The sequence below is a fragment of the Arachis hypogaea genome, chromosome 10, assembly GCF_003086295.3.
Source record: "Arachis hypogaea cultivar Tifrunner chromosome 10, arahy.Tifrunner.gnm2.J5K5, whole genome shotgun sequence".
Lineage (NCBI taxonomy): Eukaryota > Viridiplantae > Streptophyta > Magnoliopsida > Fabales > Fabaceae > Arachis > Arachis hypogaea.
Window position 1 is genome coordinate 13,202 of NC_092045.1, and position 18,212 is coordinate 31,413.

The 18,212-nt window shown below is 34.6% G+C and overlaps 2 protein-coding genes across 3 annotated transcripts; one reads left to right on the plus strand and one right to left on the minus strand.

Moving 5' to 3' along the window:
* Positions 1-287: 287 nt before the first annotated feature.
* LOC112714300 (ISWI chromatin-remodeling complex ATPase CHR11) lies at positions 288-9,069 on the plus strand. Its single transcript, XM_025765871.3, has 25 exons — positions 288-956; positions 1,383-1,505; positions 1,582-1,685; positions 2,230-2,333; positions 2,743-2,840; positions 3,000-3,179; positions 3,271-3,492; positions 4,284-4,418; positions 4,528-4,810; positions 4,902-4,975; positions 5,142-5,362; positions 5,452-5,539; positions 5,620-5,713; positions 5,794-5,982; positions 6,517-6,548; positions 6,697-6,773; positions 6,881-6,970; positions 7,064-7,133; positions 7,208-7,262; positions 7,360-7,418; positions 7,508-7,673; positions 7,810-7,988; positions 8,106-8,321; positions 8,417-8,515; positions 8,605-9,069. Exons 1-25 carry the CDS (start codon positions 729-731, stop codon positions 8,620-8,622), a joined length of 3,204 nt encoding a protein of 1,067 aa, XP_025621656.1. The 5' UTR covers positions 288-728; the 3' UTR covers positions 8,623-9,069.
* A 1,624-nt stretch (positions 9,070-10,693) lies between these two features.
* On the minus strand, positions 10,694-17,312 carry LOC112714301 (serine/threonine-protein kinase PBL27). 2 transcript variants are annotated; one of them, XM_025765872.3, is made up of 6 exons: positions 16,782-17,306; positions 15,821-16,020; positions 15,460-15,649; positions 12,405-12,500; positions 11,919-12,310; positions 10,694-11,828 (listed from the first exon to the last, which is right to left on the minus strand). In XM_025765872.3, the coding sequence occupies exons 1-6, from the start codon at positions 16,921-16,923 to the stop codon at positions 11,214-11,216; spliced, it is 1,635 nt and encodes a 544-aa protein (XP_025621657.1). In that variant the 5' UTR covers positions 16,924-17,306; the 3' UTR covers positions 10,694-11,213. The 2 variants fall into 2 exon arrangements, with proteins under 2 accessions (XP_025621657.1, XP_025621658.1); XM_025765873.3 differs by lacking the exon at positions 12,405-12,500 and having other exon boundaries at positions 16,782-17,312.
* Between the last annotated feature and the right edge of the window lie 900 nt (positions 17,313-18,212).

An 18,212-nucleotide genomic window follows, 5' to 3' on the forward strand; every position in this document is an offset into this window, starting at 1 on the left:
CCTGTCTCCCATTTTGTACCAAACAGAATACTGAGATTTATTTCAATCCCTGTCTCTTAGTCTCTGTCTTGCAGTCTCAGTCTTTCCGTCTCTTTCTCTCCACCAAATGCTACCTAAGTGTGCTAGAATAAAGCGACTTCTGTCACATGTCTCAGAAAGGTTAGAAAGAAGATAAGGCTTATCCTTATCCTCCAGTTAGCATTGTATGATAGGTTTGTTTGGATTCCGTGAGATATCACTCCTATCCAGAGACCTCTATAAAAGGAGGTGCTCGCCCCAGTTGTAATCAGATTTGAATGAACATTGTAATATATCCACTTTTCTAATCTTACAAAATGTTCTAAATTTTCCTTCTCTCTCTGAAAGCTTAGCTAGTGTTATTTCCTGCTTCCTCAATCTAATGCCATAGAAGTATGCTCTGAGCTTGCCTCCAAAAGAGGATCCTGCTCATCAGAAAATGGCATGGATCGGATCCACGGAAATTTCTCATAATGAAAAAAGGACTCAATGTTATAATGCTAAGTTTTGCTCGGACCCTTTAATCTCACTCGTTTCCATGGTCGCAAAAAATGGTTAGGATAAGTAAACAATGTATTGTATCATTGTTATCCTGAAGTACTCGAGATTCTAATAGCCACTTCAACAAAACCAAACACAAAAATCACTAACGTCATCTCTCTTTCTCACGCACCAATTTTGAACCTTGATTTCAGAAGAGTTTTTGTTCCATGGCGAGGCCTTCGAAGCCGCAAGTTTCTTCCGACGAAGCTATCTCTAGCGGTTCGAGCTCCGAGGAGCAGGTCAACCAGCAGATCAATGAAGAGGACGAGGAGGAGCTTGAGGCGGTGGCTCGTCAAGCTAGCTCCGACGACGACGACGACGAAGCCGGAAATGATAATTCGCACGATGACGACGAAGATCCTGCTGCCGCCGGAGATGCTGACGAGGATGAGCAGGTGAGAGTTGTTGCTGCTTATTTTGTTGCTTCTACTATTTAATTTTCTTCTTTTTTTTTTGTTCTAGGGTTTGTGTTTTGCTATTAATTTGCGTGATGCATGTTTGGATAATGTGATTATGGCGTTCTTTGTGGAGCTTGAAGTTGAATTCCGTTGACTTGAGTTGAAATCGGTGGAAAATGTGCTGAGAGATAGTGAGGATCGACGTGCTATGAATTACTGCATTTTTAATTGTTACTGTCGAGGATTTTCCCGTTTAAGCTTAGTATCGTGATTAGGTAGTTGAATTAAGGTTTCGCCAATGAATAACGTGTTCTAGTTTTCAGTTTGTCTCCATTTTAACATATTTTTGCATATATGCTGCTACTTCTATGCTAAGCGGATAAAATCTAGCTGGAAGTCTAACTTTGTGTCTTCTGGTACTAGGGTGAAGATGCTGTTGATCCTGGCAAGCGTGAGAAAGCTAGATTGAAAGAGATGCAGAAAATGAAGAAGCAGAAGATTCAGGAGATATTGGATGCACAAAATGCAGCCATAGATGCCGACATGGTGGGTGTAGATGTGCTGATTTACTTCTTATTATTGTAATCTGTTCATGTTATTGATAACTAGATAATTCTAACAGAACAATAGAGGAAAAGGAAGACTGAAGTATCTCTTACAGCAGACTGAGCTGTTTGCACATTTTGCAAAAGGTGATCAATCTTCATCTCAGAAGGCAAGAGGAAGGTACATTCTTTATCTTGATGTATACTGTGATTTGGTAATTGACTTGTTGATTAGCTTTTTGTATGAACTATCTGTTAGCATACTGTACCTCATAAGTTGATTAGCTTTTTTTACAAACTATATATCAGCACTTTCTGCTCCCGATATACCTTCAGAAAACAACAAACTGATATATAAATGGAATATCTACATGCTTAAAGTGTTTTTTTATTACCTAACAAGTTGAAGCATTTGACATTTTGATTTAACATTATTGCTAATTTCTCTTGGAAAGTTTCCCTTTTAAATTCATTTTATGTCATCCTCAAAGTTATGAAGTTACCTAGCAGGTAGGAAAAATATGAAAAGACCCCCTCCCCCCCCCCCCCCCCCCCAACCCTCCCTTTTTTGTTTTTGTCTCTCAATTGCATTTATTGTCCTCTAGTTTTTTTTTTCTTTTTTTTTTTTGTGAAATCAAATACAAGCACAAATTTGTTGACTGACCTAATATTAACTCTGTGTTGTATAAAAGAACTCACCCTGCATTCAATGATGTCTATTTTAGGGGCCGCCATGCATCAAAAGTGACAGAAGAGGAGGAAGATGAAGAATACCTAAAAGAAGAGGAAGATGGTTTATCAAACACTCGTCTCGTGACACAACCATCATGTAAATGTCCTGTGTATATGCGTTGATTAGATGTTTTTCAGGGCTATATTTATAGTGTCTCACATTCATAGATATACCATTTTACCCTGCCATTTCTTTTTACACATGGAGAACATTCTATGCTGATTTGAAGTCTGGTGGTAGAAGACCTCCATCCTTGGTACATTTTTGCTTCATGGTTTGTCCTTTGGGGTTTCACATGTTCTAGAGTTATATATTATTGAACTTTCCTCTACACACTTTTCTCTAGTTGTTTTATTGTAATATATGTCATCAAAGCTAGTCATCAGAAGTCTACTGGTTTGATCTTCAATTGACCAGTCTTGTGTGTTTGTGCATCTAGTGTGTGAATGTTCTATTCGTGCCTAATATTTTTGAGTGTGAAATCCTTGTTTGTTCATTACAACAGGCATCCAAGGGAAATTGAGGGACTACCAACTTGCTGGGCTAAATTGGCTTATAAGATTGTATGAGAATGGAATAAATGGAATTCTGGCTGATGAAATGGTAAGTGGAACAGATTTGGCCTTGGCTTGCATATATTGTCATTTGATTCTGCACAGCGAACATGCTTTTGGATGTGTTACAGTATTAGTGGAGTAAGGTTGAGTCATTGATCGCTTGATTTATTTAGTCATGATGAATGACAATCAATCTGATTCGCAGGGGCTTGGTAAAACATTGCAAACTATATCTTTGTTGGGTTATTTACATGAGTTCAGAGGAATCAAAGGCCCTCATATGGTTGTTGCTCCCAAATCTACTCTTGGAAATTGGATGAATGAGATTCGGCGTTTTTGTCCTATTCTACGTGCAGTAAAGTTCCTTGGCAACCCTGAAGAGAGGGTAAGAACATCTTTGCCGGATTGAATTTTTTTGGGGGGAAAGGTTAATATTGATGCTTGTCTTCGACATTAATAATTTTAAATTTCTGCAGAGACATATAAGGGAGGAATTACTGGTAGCCGGGAAGTTCGATGTCTGTGTTACAAGTTTTGAAATGGCAATCAAGGAGAAGTCTACATTGCGTCGATTTAGTTGGCGTTACATCATTATCGATGAAGCCCATCGAATTAAGAATGAAAATTCCTTGCTTTCCAAAACAATGAGACTCTACAACACAAATTATCGCCTCCTTATTACCGGCACACCGCTTCAGGTATGACTTAATGAGTTAATGTTATCCACAAACCACAATGTTGTGTAGTGCTTCAAAGGATTTTTTTTTTGTTCTTTTTCTTTTTTTTTCCCCCATCCAACCCCCTCTTTTATCTGTTGTATTTTATTTAATTTCTTGATGAATATATGCATGAAAATGGTGACATGCCAAATCAAATCAGAATGATATCTTCTACCCTATGATCAGTAAATTATCAAACACAGAAACTGTTTGTATTGGTGGTGAAATTCTAGATATGTCATTTCCAATAATCTTTTATGAGTTGTAGTGCATCATTCCAGTATTAACTTTTACTTCATCTAGTAAGGAAAATATGTTCTAAAAATCAACAAGCCATTGTTCTGGGGAACAATTGTTATGTTTTCACCATATGTGAAGGCATTCTGCGTTAATCATTGTGTGTTTCTGCTGAATAGTTCTTTGAATAATCAAAGTGGTTTTGATCGCTAGGAGTGGAAATAATTTAACAGTAGGAAGCTTTAAAGTTTCATTATTTTTCTTGAGTTGTAATTTTTGGAATGTGTTTGTTTGGTTTATTTTAAATTATCATGTATCTGTATAATCATATTTATAAAACAAACATAACTAGCCTTACCCCACTAGGTGGGTTAGCTACATGGATTAAATGCCAACATAGTGCCCTATCCTAGATCATATTTGTGTTCAAACCATTTATTTTTTAATCTCTTTTAATAACATATTATCAGTTCATATGCATATTATTCGTCTGAAGTACTTGTTGCTGTATGTTATCTCTTTTATTGGTGCAGAACAATCTTCATGAACTCTGGTCTCTGCTCAACTTTCTTCTTCCCGAAATTTTTAGTTCTGCTGAAACCTTTGATGAGTGGTTTCAAATCTCTGGTGAGAATGACCAACAAGAGGTTGTCCAGCAATTACACAAGGTAAATTGTGTAACCTTCTTTTGATTGTTGAGATTCGTATGTCTGTAATCTTAACCTGGTACAGAGTTGACATTTTTCATCCCCTCCCCCCCCTCTCTTGCATTTTAAGGTCCTCCGGCCATTTCTTCTTCGTAGGTTGAAGTCCGATGTTGAGAAAGGGTTGCCGCCTAAAAAGGAAACCATTCTTAAAGTAGGTATGTCACAAATGCAGAAACAGTACTATAGAGCGCTTCTGCAGAAGGATCTTGAGGTTGTCAATGCTGGTGGAGAACGGAAGCGCCTCCTGAATATAGCTATGCAGCTACGAAAATGTTGCAATCATCCATATCTTTTCCAGGGTGCTGAACCCGGTCCTCCATATACAACAGGGGATCATCTCATTACTAATGCTGGTAATTTCTGTTTAGGTTGAGAGATACTTCAGATGTTCTTCGCTTGTTGACCAATATGATAAGATTAGCTCATGTTTCAAAAATTTTCCAGGTAAAATGGTTCTCTTGGACAAGTTACTTCCTAAATTGAAGGAGCGTGATTCTAGGGTCCTTATATTTTCACAGGTTAGGTTCTATCTGTGAATGCTATGTATTTTGCAGCCTGTTTTGTTTTCATTTATGTCTCCCTTTTGAATATTCTTTTGACCTATTTTCCTTTAAACCATGATTATTATCACTAAAATGTGTATGTGTGTGTGTGTGTGTGTGGTTGGATTTTTTTTCCCCTCAGATGACTAGGCTGCTAGACATACTTGAAGATTATTTAATGTTTCGTGGGTATCACTATTGTCGCATAGATGGCAATACTGGTGGAGATGAGCGGGATGCTTCCATTGACGCTTTCAACAAACCTGGAAGTGAGAAATTTGTCTTCTTGTTATCAACTCGAGCTGGAGGTCTTGGAATTAACCTTGCTACTGCTGATGTTGTCATCCTATATGATAGTGACTGGTGAGAACTTCACAAATTGTGCAAGAAGCCACCTGATTTGCTTCTATACCATAATCATTGTTTACTGATGGCTGATGGTTAAACATCAGGAACCCACAAGTTGACTTGCAAGCCCAGGATCGTGCTCATAGGATAGGTCAAAAGAAAGAAGTCCAAGTTTTTCGCTTTTGCACAGAGGTTTGCAAACTTCTTGTTATGTTTTGTTTGGTTAGTTATTCATTTGTTATTGTTGGCTTACTGCTTATAATATTGCACAGTATACAATTGAGGAGAAGGTCATTGAAAGGGCTTACAAAAAGCTTGCACTTGATGCTCTAGTGATTCAGCAAGGACGGTTGGCTGAGCAAAAGAGTAAGGATTTTATAATTATTGTTTTGTTTCTTTCTGCAATGAGTATTGTCTGACATGATTCTGCTGGTTTGTATGTGCAGCGGTAAATAAAGATGAGTTGCTTCAAATGGTTAGATTTGGAGCAGAAATGGTTTTCAGTTCCAAAGATAGCACTATTACAGATGAGGACATTGATAGAATCATTGCTAAAGGAGAGGAAGCAACTGCTGAACTTGATGCCAAGATGAAGAAATTTACTGAAGATGCAATCAAATTCAAGATGGATGACAGTACGTAACGTATTGATAGAAGTTATTGCTCCGAAAAAAATGGCTTGATGTTTTTCTTTTGTTTAGAAGTTAAAATAAAGACTATTTGCTCCCTCAAATTTATTTGTGACTCAATTAAGTCCATCAACTGTGACATCGTGTATAAAATTAGTCACTCAATGTATATTTGTCACAACTCCATTGACGAAATGCTGATCTGGATTGAAGAGGCCATGCTAGACTCTGGGAAGCGACACTATTTTTGTTTCTGGTGAATAAAGCCAGAAATGACGTCATTTGACCATGGGAGGGAGATGATACATAACCCCAGCTCTATCAAATGGTGCTGCTTTTGGCTTGATTCATCTCCAAAACAAAAATGACATCACTTCCATGAGGCTAGCATGGCAACTGTAGTTTTCTTTTGTTTATTACTGGAGCCTTTTTGTTATTCTAACATGATACAAGGGCATCTTTGGGTTCTGTTGAGGGATTTGATATTGCCTTTTTGACATCATTTGAGTTTGGAGTACTAATACTCGGATCTTTTTGTAGCTGCCGAGTTATATGATTTTGATGATGATAAGGTAAAGATGTCATTTATATTTTACATGAAAAATTATTCTTGGCTTTTCTGTTTTATTACTCAACCTTCCTTCCCCTGCCCCCCCCCCCCCCCAATCTATTCTACTAATTTTAACATATCTTTATTTCTTTTTACCCCTCAAAATAAAGGATGAGAACAAAGTTGATTTCAAAAAAATTGTGAGTGACAATTGGATTGAACCACCAAAAAGAGAGCGGAAGCGCAAGTAAGGACAGCCTGTTCCATTTTATAGGTCCAGATTTATTCAGTGTTTTTTTGGATGTTATAATGTATGCTGATCTCCTTTATTTTATTTCCTTTGGGGACTTGTAGTTACTCAGAGTCTGAATACTTCAAGCAAACATTACGACAAGGAGGTCCTGCTAAACCAAAGGAGCCACGAATTCCTAGGATGCCTCAGTTGTAAGCTTCTAGACAAGCTGGTTACTTCTTTTTATATAGTGCTCTTTCTTAATCACTGATTCCTCCCCCCCCCCCTCTCTTTTATGCCTGCAGGCACGACTTCCAGTTTTTTAACACACAAAGGCTTAGTGAGTTGTATGAAAAGGAAGTGCGCTACCTAATGGTGGGTGTTGAGGAAATGAGATCATTATGCTTATTTATATTGAGGAAATGACTGTTTCTTCATAAAATTTTCAGCAAACGCATCAAAAGAATCAGATAAAGGATTCAATAGATGTTGATGAACCAGAAGGTACATGATTACCGTCAACAAATTATATATAAATATATTGAATCTTATTCCTCTCTACCTAAATGTTTTTAATTTTCATGAGTTTTTTGGTGTTCAGATGTGGGAGATCCATTGACTGCTGAAGAATTGGAAGAAAAGGAGCGCCTTCTAGAGGAGGTGATCATTTTCTTTTCTATTCAGTTGTTTTGTTTTTAACTTGGTTTTCACTTGAGCATTGTCTTATTTTTGTTATTTGGTTAATACAGGGATTTTCTTCATGGAGCCGGAGGGATTTTAATACTTTCATCAGGGCTTGCGAAAAGTATGGCCGAAATGATATAAAAGGTATTGCTTCTGAGATGGAAGGGAAAACTGAGGAGGAAGTTGAAAGATATGCAAAGGTCTTCAAAGAAAGATACAAGGAATTAAATGGTACGTTACAGCATTGTGACAATTAAACATTCTTTTGTTTTTCTGCCATTTCTGCGTTGTTTATACTTGTACTTTGAAATTTGCTTCTGATTAATACATATTCTTCCTAATTTGCACATTTTGAATCATTCTACAGATTATGATAGAATTATTAAAAACATTGAGAGGGGGGAGGCTAGAATTTCACGGAAAGATGAAATCATGAAAGCTATTGGGAAGAAGTTGGACCGATACAAGAATCCATGGCTAGAGTTAAAGATACAGTATGGGCAAAACAAAGGGAAGTTATACAATGAAGAATGTGACAGGTTCATGGTTGGTATTGTTCTTGTTTTTTTATGTTAATAATAATTTCACTTTTCATTTTAAGCTCCAAAAGTCTTTCTGGGTTTTTTTGTAGAATTCTTTTTTACTTCATTATAAAACTTGCAGATATGCATGGTTCACAAACTTGGCTATGGGAACTGGGATGAGTTGAAGGCAGCATTTCGAACATCACCCTTGTTTCGTTTTGACTGGTTTGTTAAGTCTCGCACAACACAAGAACTTGCAAGGAGGTGTGACACACTCATTCGCCTGGTAGAAAAGGAAAACCAAGAATATGACGAGAGGGAGAGACAAGCGCGCAAAGAGAAGAAACTTGCAAAGGTGGCATTCGCTCCACAAGTTAACTCTAAAATACCTTAGGGTTTCTCATATTTACATATGATTGTTCTCATACTAAGTTCAACAAATTTTCTCAGACCATGACCCCATCAAAGCGGACCCTGGCAAGACAGACAGAAGCTCCATCTTCTTTGAAGAAGCGCAAGCAATTAACCATGGATGATTATGGAAGTGTGGTAAGGACACCCTTGCCATAACTATTTATACTGTTTATTAAAGCTGCTTGCTGTAAGTTTTACTGAAGCAGATCATTCTAATGTGACAGGGAAAAAGGAGAAAATAAATGACATACTGTGGATTGCATAGGGTAATTTAGGGGTTGGGCACTAAAACCCTTGCTACGGGCACTAACCGTCTCTGGTGACTAATGTAGGCCCTAAATATCAGTTGCGAAGGATAGTTATAGAAGATTGTGCAGACACCACGGATGTTCTAAGTTTTTATAGCACTGAACAAATCTTTCAGATTCTAACTGATAGTTCCGTGAATGTGTAATATTTAACCATACGATATCTTTAAATATGAATGCATTAGGCCTAATATTCTGAAAACCTGATTGTTCACCGAACTTCTTAGAGGTTTTGACGTCAAATTGAGATTTTGTATTATGATAATTTCGATACAAGTTCATATGATATACAGACATGCCGATTATCTAATTGTTATGGGGAAATATTGTAACTTGAACGAACATAAATAAAGATGTTCCATGATTGGCATGGGTCATAGATACCGGATCGCCTGATGGAGGCATGCACCAGTATAGTAGAATTGTGTGTTTGGATTACCGTTTGTAAATGGAGATGTGTATAAAATTAATTTTGATTAAAAGTGAGTTGGTATTAACGTAATTTATGTTTGGTAATTTTCATTTAAAATGGATTATAATAAACTAAATATTGTTTAGATTACATTATTTAAAATCACTCTTAAATGAAAACTTACAAAAAAAGACATGAATTTAAATAATTATTTCATGTTATCTTATAATTTTATTTTAGATATTTAAATAAATTTTAATATTTTTTAGTACTCTCAATATTTTTTAGGATTAATAGAATTATAATACAAAACAAAAAAATATTCTATACAAAAAAAATAATAATAACAGTTAAAAAATTTATATAAACAAAAAATAATAAAAATTTTATAAAAAATAATAATATGCATGGAGAATATTAGAAAAAAAATTTTATAAAACAAAATAACAAATATATGAATAATGAAGGATAGAATTGGTACATAGAAAATTTTTTCAATTTCAATGTGAAAAAGCAAAAATTTGTAGCTTTTGGTATATAAAAACTTGCCAAACATACAAATGAAGCGTTCAAGATACTCAAAGACACTTCTCTCTTCTCTAACGTGTTTGTCAAACACACCTAAAATCAATTAGAGTTTATCGGTTACTTAGATGATTTAGTAAATAACAAGAAAAAGATAGAGAATAGTACGAAATACGAATGAATGAAAGATTTAGTAAATAATAAGGAAAAGATAGAGAATAGTATGAATGAATGAAAATGTGTATTGTATTTTTATTATTATCAATGATTATAAAAGATGTATATGTAGCTAAATCTATATGACTACTATTAAATTTAGAAAAAGAATCTTATTCTAACAAAAGAAAAGCATGAGTAAAAAGAAATAAGAAAAACATGAGCAAAAAGAAATAAATAATAACAGAAGAAAAATATTGCTTGTTATGAATGTTGAATGTTGAATTTGGGTCTAAATTTCTTTTACGACTTTGTTTTGTTGGACTAATGGAGGTTGGTTCAATAGTAAATCTAAGTAATTCGAATGTTCTTCTTCCAAATTTTTTCAAAACTAACCAATGTGTCCCATAAGATCACCCAAAAATAAGAATTTGAATCTTTTAAATTTTGAATTTTTACTTGAAAAAATAAAATAATATTTCACTCTTAAATAATTTTTTTTATATTTTTTTTAGTCCTATTTATAAAATAAATAATAAAAAATTATATTTTACCCTCTAAAATAAAAATCAAATTTAAAAGATCGAAGTCCCATAAATAAATAGCAAATTTAATACTCAGGTTTTCTCCGAATTCTGATCCAAAACAAGTAATTTGCGGCTGAAATGTGTCAGTGTGACGGTTACACACACACACACACACACACACACACATATATATATATATATATATATATATATATATATATATATATATATATATATTGCGTTCATAGTTAACTTTAACTATTTAATATAATCCAATAGGCGTACATTCATTATTGCACGTGCAAGATGCAATGTTGTCCTGTTAAATAATGATATTTAATTTTTTTTTCTTTTATGTATAAGCCGGAAACATAAAACCCTGATAGACACAATAGATACTGTCATACTGTACGAAAGTATAACATAAAACAGCAATGACAACCACACCAAATCCACTAACCTTCCCCACCATTATACAGCAAATGTGAGGGGCCAAAAATTAGACGTTTTTGTTGCTCTATAGTCTATATATGCAACATAAACCGAGGAAATCGTTTTACATGAATGAGGATGTTGGATTTCACATTTTGCAACGTTACATTCAATCACCCCAATTCACACCAACTTAACTTCCCCATAAAGCTCCTCAACCCCCCAACCCCCTATATATATATATTCCAAATTTCAACTGTGTACTGTTTTCCTTCACATGATGAACTAACTAGAGTAATATGGGAGAAACAGTCAAAGTTGGATGATCCACAACAAATTATTCCCCGGATAGAACATGAAACCAAGAAACTAAATGACAAGACCCTTGTGTAAATTCCTCTCCTGTGACTCTAATCATATGCATCTCTTCAACGAGAAGATGAACACCAAACCGAACCGGTGTTTGTTTGTGTTCACTCATTTGTGGCATCAAAGCTTCCCATGGCATTTGCTCTCTTCTTTTCCCTCCAATTCTCACCCCATACTTTCGCTTCTGCAACAGCGCGTTCCCTGTCTAGGTCACGGTTCCTTGGCGTCTCCCTAGCTCTTGCAGTATTTACAGGGCTGTCTCTACGAGAATCTTGCCTTTCTAAATCATCCAGTCCCCATTTCCTCCCCGACCCACCGCTGCCAGAGACACTCCTGCCTAACTCTGTCCCAACACTCAGTTCCCTATTGTCTCTCCTCCTGTAATCAGGTGAGTTTCTGTGGGTGGAAGGGGAGCCGAGACGCCCCCGGTCTGGGCTATCCACACCATCTATCATGCTCCTTCTGTCATCCCTGCTCCGGGGGGTAGATGGACCGAGTCTGTTGGACTGATTGGCTACATTTGGTTCATATGTCTGGGAGGCCAGATATGTGAGAGCAGTTACGACATCCCCAATAAGAGGCCTTGTGGCAGCTTGTTCCTGCAAGCACATTGCTGCAACTGCCAGTGCTTGGTACAGTCCTCGCATTGGATATCGGCCTTGGAGTAGAGGATCAGCCATTTTGGGGAACTTTCTACGATCTTTGAAAAGAGGCCGAGCCTACAATTTTGATGCCCCAAAAGAAATGAATTTGTTTCATGTCAATTTTAGAAGCTCATAAAAAATTAAGATGCAAACCAACATACTTACCCAAGCAACAAGATTATGCTCTCCATGTGCACGTGTATTGTCAATAGCCTTGCGCCCCGTAATAAGTTCAAGGAACACAACTCCAAAGCTGTAAACATCGGACTTCAGAGTGAGTTGACCAGTCATAGCATATTCTGGTGCACAATAACCATATGTTCCCATTACTCGTGTGGATACATGTGTCTTGTCACCAACAGGACCAAGTTTAGCTAGTCCAAAATCCGATAACTTGGGATGATAACCCTCATCTAGCAGGATGTTAGAAGATTTTAAGTCTCTATATATCACAGGGGGGTTTGCCTTGTCATGCAAATATTCCAATCCCTTTGCTGCACCAGCTGCTATTTTCATCCTAGTGTTCCAGTCCAGAGGCTCCTTGTCAGGAGGGAGATCTGGAAAGAGACTCAGAGTCAGAAGTTTCTTGCTGAAACCTTGCAGGAGTTAAAATTTCTAATCAAAACATACAACTGTTAAAGTAGTGTTTACTGGTTAAGTGAAATAACATTGTATTGAACAATGCACTTTCAAAACGATTTGCTGAATTATGGCATCTTGCCAATCTGTAGGTCATTATATTTTCAGCTGCAACATCAACCAGCCACATCAGATCAAGCAACATCATGAAAACTAGAACAGAGAAAGAAGAGACGGTTTTATTTCATTTTGAAAAACAATGCTTAGTTGCTGGACATAACTACTAGGGAGGTGCAACATCAATTTAGAATTCCTATCAAGGCTTAAACTTTACACAAGACAGCTCATATCTACAGAAGTTATCAAAATTTGAAGATGAATATATTCACAAAGCTGAAGTTGTAACATACTAGCTATGTGTCATTAAAAACAATTTGAAATACATAATCAACATATTTATATCTAATAAAAACATCAATGAGGCCAATGACAAACAAACATTATTTGGTGTTATGGTTTACATTAGTAACATTGATCCAAATCCAAGTATTGTCAAATCTAAACTTTTCAAAGAATGGATTTTATATTGAATTCTTCCCCTAACATTGCTTGGACTCAGCTTCCTACAGTCGTTTGATCACAAACTGCTCAAGATTTAGTAGCATAAATCATAGCTGATCATACTTAGCCTTGTGGTGATACGGTAACAGTGTACTCTCGTGATCTACTCTGTACATGGATATATTATACTTACTGTGTATATTGCTTAGTGATTGTTACAGTATGATCACCTTGCAATAGACTTCTCGAGAAATTCAAACTTGTAAATAACAAAAACAATCAGCAGTTGATGGAAAGATGTAAACTAAACCATACCCAAGATCACATAATTGTAATTTAGCAGAATAAAATGCACTAATGTTTAATCCATTGAGTCAGAGAAACAAGCCTTATACAGAATGAGATGGACACAGATCCACTACCAAAATGGGTAGTAAATACAGATACATAAATAGGTAAGTAACAAGTAGAACCTAGCAATCCTGTTTGAACACATATGAATGTCCTTTACCAATTAAATGAGATTTCTGTGGTATCTTCAACTAATAACATTAAACAAAAGATAGCCAAAGGATAACTCAAAGGATAAGTCATGCCTTCAATAAACTCTTGACAATGGCAATGACAGGCACATCTAAATAATTAGGTGCTACTAAAGAATACCTCCTCCTATACTGATAGGGATAATAAACCTATAACTTTGATACTATGTTACAATATAAACAAAGGTGATAACCAAAGCATAGGAGTCTCTTTCCTAGTAAAATAGAATACACCATTGCTATGTAGTACTAATAACACTCACAGAGATACAAACAATGATGAGGATCAATCCAATATGTTGTAATGTGAAAAGGAAAAATATATCCCATAACAAATTAAAAGTATTTGAATGATAATTTCACATAAACGACAAAAAGTTAGGCAGTTAAAGTAAATCAACTAGTGACTTAAAATAGTTTTCTTCATGTGAGAAGGGAAAACATGATTGAAAGCAATTTAACATTAAGTAACAGTATATTTGGTTAACAGGTGGTGGGAACAAAGGAAGAGGGCAACCATGTCAATATGGCCACAAATAGTCAAATAATAATTAAACGAATTTTCATCCTTTCATGTTCATTATCTACCATTGAATGTTTATCATTTTAACTTGGAGATGTAAACATGACAAGATCATGTTCAAAAGAACATGAGAGGATCCAAATCTTATAAGAATGACATTTTAAGATATAAGCCACCACTAACTTAAACTCTTATAAAGTGACTTTTTCTTATTGGTTATAAGAACAATACACGCATACCTAAATTCAAGGAGAACTACTCCTTCAATGTCCCCTGTTTCATTTCCCTCAAAATTAGGGTGGCAAGAAAGAAATTCTTTTAATAGTTTTTCAAAGGAAAAACAAAGGTAATCTTGTTCTATTCCTTCACTTTCTAGTCCATTCTTATTAATTTTGTTCTTTTTCGATGGAAAAAAATCCGAACATAGTGTAAATAATAGTTTCACACACAAAAAAAGAAAGGGGCGACAATAGCCGATTAAAATTGAACAAATAGTAATTTATAATATTTTTCTTCATGTAAAACAAGAAAACACATTCCAAATAAATTTAAAAATAATTAAATAATAGATTCACATAAAAATTTGAATTGAAAAGCATAAATCGATTAAAATCCTCATAATAATTTATAAATAGAGAAAAAAATAGGCATTTTAGACCATTTTCTTTATTCAACTTTTCGATTTGAATCCATATCTTTTAATTTTCTTAGTTTAGTTCCTTCTTGATTCACATTGTTTTCAATTTATTCCATGAGGAATTATTGAGGGTTTATAATCATTAGTGTACACAATCACAATTAATAAAGTAATGTATTTTCAATATATGACCACCACTAACTAAACTGATATTTAAAATGATACTTTATTAGTTTAATCTTAATGCGGTGTAAAATGTTTTACTCAGTTGTTTAATCACATCTATTCTTTTGGATAACTATTCACACAGTCAATGTAAAAGGTAGTTATTTTTGCTGACATGGTGTTACGTAATTGGATGTACGTATACATTACATAAACAAAATTTTGTTTTTCTAGTTGTGAGCACAACACATGTGATGCATTAAAAAGCATTTAAGAATTGATTCCGCTAGGGAACCAATTAGAAGTGAACCTAACTCCAACCAACTAGTTAAAAACAGCTCCGTTACAAACAAAAAAATACCTCCCACTATCCTAATTTTTCGAATGTCAAAATCAGAAATAAAAGAGGTTCGCTTAGTTGGCTTATATTGTAGTTGGCCCCCTAGACTTTTTCTAGAAAAGAACTGTTCAGAGCATAACATACAAACGTAACACTGAATCAAATATTTCCCATTCAAGAGAATCCTATACTGTCTTTCTTCACGTATCAGCTTTAAAACCTATGAATTGTGACTTTACTTTGTTATTTATAAATTATAAAAATTAAATTAGCATGAAATTTAATATTTTATAGCTTTATAAAATGAAAGCACAATAATAGCAGAATAAGTTTCGGTTAAAAAAGGAATGAAGTCTAACCATGTAAATGATCCTCCAAAGATCCCAATGGCATGAATTCATAAACAAGGAGCCGCTGATCACCATCAGCACAATAACCGATTAAGTTCACCAGATTAGGGTGATGTAAGAGACTAAGCATGAGAACCTCCACCAAAAACTCCCGATTCCCTTGAAGACCATTTCGATCAAGTTGCTTTACAGCAACTACCTGCAATGGAAATGATCTCATGAACAAAAATTAAGACGGAGAGATAGGCTCAAACTAAGTTAGTAGAGTAATGACAAAAAATTATGAATCCTGTTCATGTGAAAGGCATTATGCTGCTGATTATCAGTATACAGTACATCCGAAATATTCGTAGAAGCGGTGACAATGTACCTGTCCTGTGTTCTCAAGCCGACCCTTGTAAACGCGCCCAAAACCTCCTTCCCCAAGTAAACATTCTGGCCTAAAATTCTTTGTAGCAGCTGCAAGCTCTCGGAATGTAAATGTTTGAGCAGCAATATGAGCAGTTGGCCCATCCTTCGGAACTGGTGTTTCCTTCTTAGGATCTGAGCTACAACGTGACTTTGATTTATCTACATAAATAACCAAAGATAAGCAGGAGCAGAAAAAGGGATAAATTATAAAACAGAAGTGTGCTGACAATCACTATGCATACACAAAGACCCATAATACTTTCGTCCCAACAGGATTGCCTCCTGTAGAAGACACATGTGGCTCGACCAAGATGACGAAACATAATAGTTTAAGACAACATCGGGGCAATATGTTGGTTCATTGTAAATTAAATTACACCAACAGATGTGGCCCAGATTTTCAAATTTTCATAATACTCAATGATAAAGTTTTCAGTTAAAATCATTTATCTCCTCAATTATCTGTTTGAATGTGACCCAGGTAATCTTAGTCAAGGGCAAGGCATTCTAAGTTTTTGTTTGTACAGCGGTAAAAACAACACATCTTGGCTAAAATTAGATGCTAATAATGCAGCTATTGAACCCTGCATCCCACAATATCAACAAAACAGAAAATCTTATCAGACAATGCATTGCGCTTATCATACACTTAAGATAGTAGATCTCCAATTATGCCACTACCACCTTATAATACCAATGAAATTCAGCAAATTGTAGTTTAAAAACACATCCCCTACCCCCTGCAATTAATTCACTAGCTTAGCATTGGAACGTACAGCATCAGATGAACCAGATCAAAGTAACAAACAACTTGGATGAACAAGAATTGCCATAAAAACCAACCAAAACAGTCATAAAAACACAAAATTGACCACAATTGAAGTAAACCCAGAAAATAAAATTAAATAAAGTTTCAAAACCTGAGCTAACCCTGCTGGGGTGATGAACCTGAGGAGCTGACGATTCCTTGAAAGATTCCTTTTTTGCCACTTCCTTCTTCAACCCACCACCACCACTTTCCTCCTTGTTGGATGATCCAAAACAAGGAAAACACCCACCCATATCAGAGAATCCAATTAGGTAAAAGCAAAAGAAAGTTCACACCTTTTTCCACAAAACCCACCTAGGAAAGGCTCTCATAACAAAACCCCCAAAATCTTCAGAGCTTCTGAACTCAGAAAAATCACCCACCCAGCACTGAACTCTCTCTCTCTCTCTCTCTCTCTCTCTCTCTCTCTTATGGATGTGTCAGAAGATTGTGTTCATCGGACATTAAAGGGGAAGAAGGATCGAGACCTACATGCCGGGAGGAGCAGATCAACCAATCTAAGAAATTAGGGGGAGAGGTGTTGAAAGTTGAAACGAAGACAAGGTAAAGGAATTAAGGCTACTTTTGTTTATGAGAGAAGATGGACGAAAAATAAAACATTCAAAAAAGATATAACGAATAGAAATATAAAATTTAGTATTTTTATATTTTATTTGATAATAAAATATAATAAATTATAAAAATTTAATTTATTTTTATTTTTTATTTAAATAATTTAAAAAAATATATAATAAATATAATTATAAAAATTTAATAAAAATAATAAAAAATAAATTATATTTTTTGTTAATTATTTTATATTTTTTAGTTAAAATAAATATAAAATATATTAATTTAATATTTTTTAATATAATATTTTATTTATATTTTATTTATCAAATATAATTTTGTGTTTTTGTATTTCTATTTTAATATCTAATCTCTATAAATAAATACAGCATAAAAAACAACCAAAAATAAAAATAAAAACTCACAAAAAAATATTTATTTTGTTTTTCTAAGAAAATATGACGTAAGAAAGAATGTAATACCATAATACAATAATTTAATAAATTTAGAATTTCAAGTTTGAAAGGAAGACTTTTACTTTAGTTGTATTATTATTATGATTATTATTGATGTGGTAATTAGGAAGACAATAGTGTGACATCTTATTATAAAATCAAATCAAACCAAACCAAACCGTCAAATTAAATTGACTAGATCATGAATTAATACTTCATACTGCTACTATGTCTTTAATTGGAAAATACATTTTCTAATTTAATTAGTACTTTAATTGTGGAGTTAATTCAAAGATTTGATTCACTATCTCCATTGAACCATAAACAAAAATCAGGTAGCAGTACTGCACTAGTACTAATTACTAGGGATTTTTTTATTAAAATTAAATAAATATAAAATATAGAGTAATTACTTAAATACACGATATACTATATCTTAGGTATTATGAAGATAACTAAATTATAGACATATTTCGAGTACTGAAATTTTAAGTTATGACACAACAAAAGTCTGACGT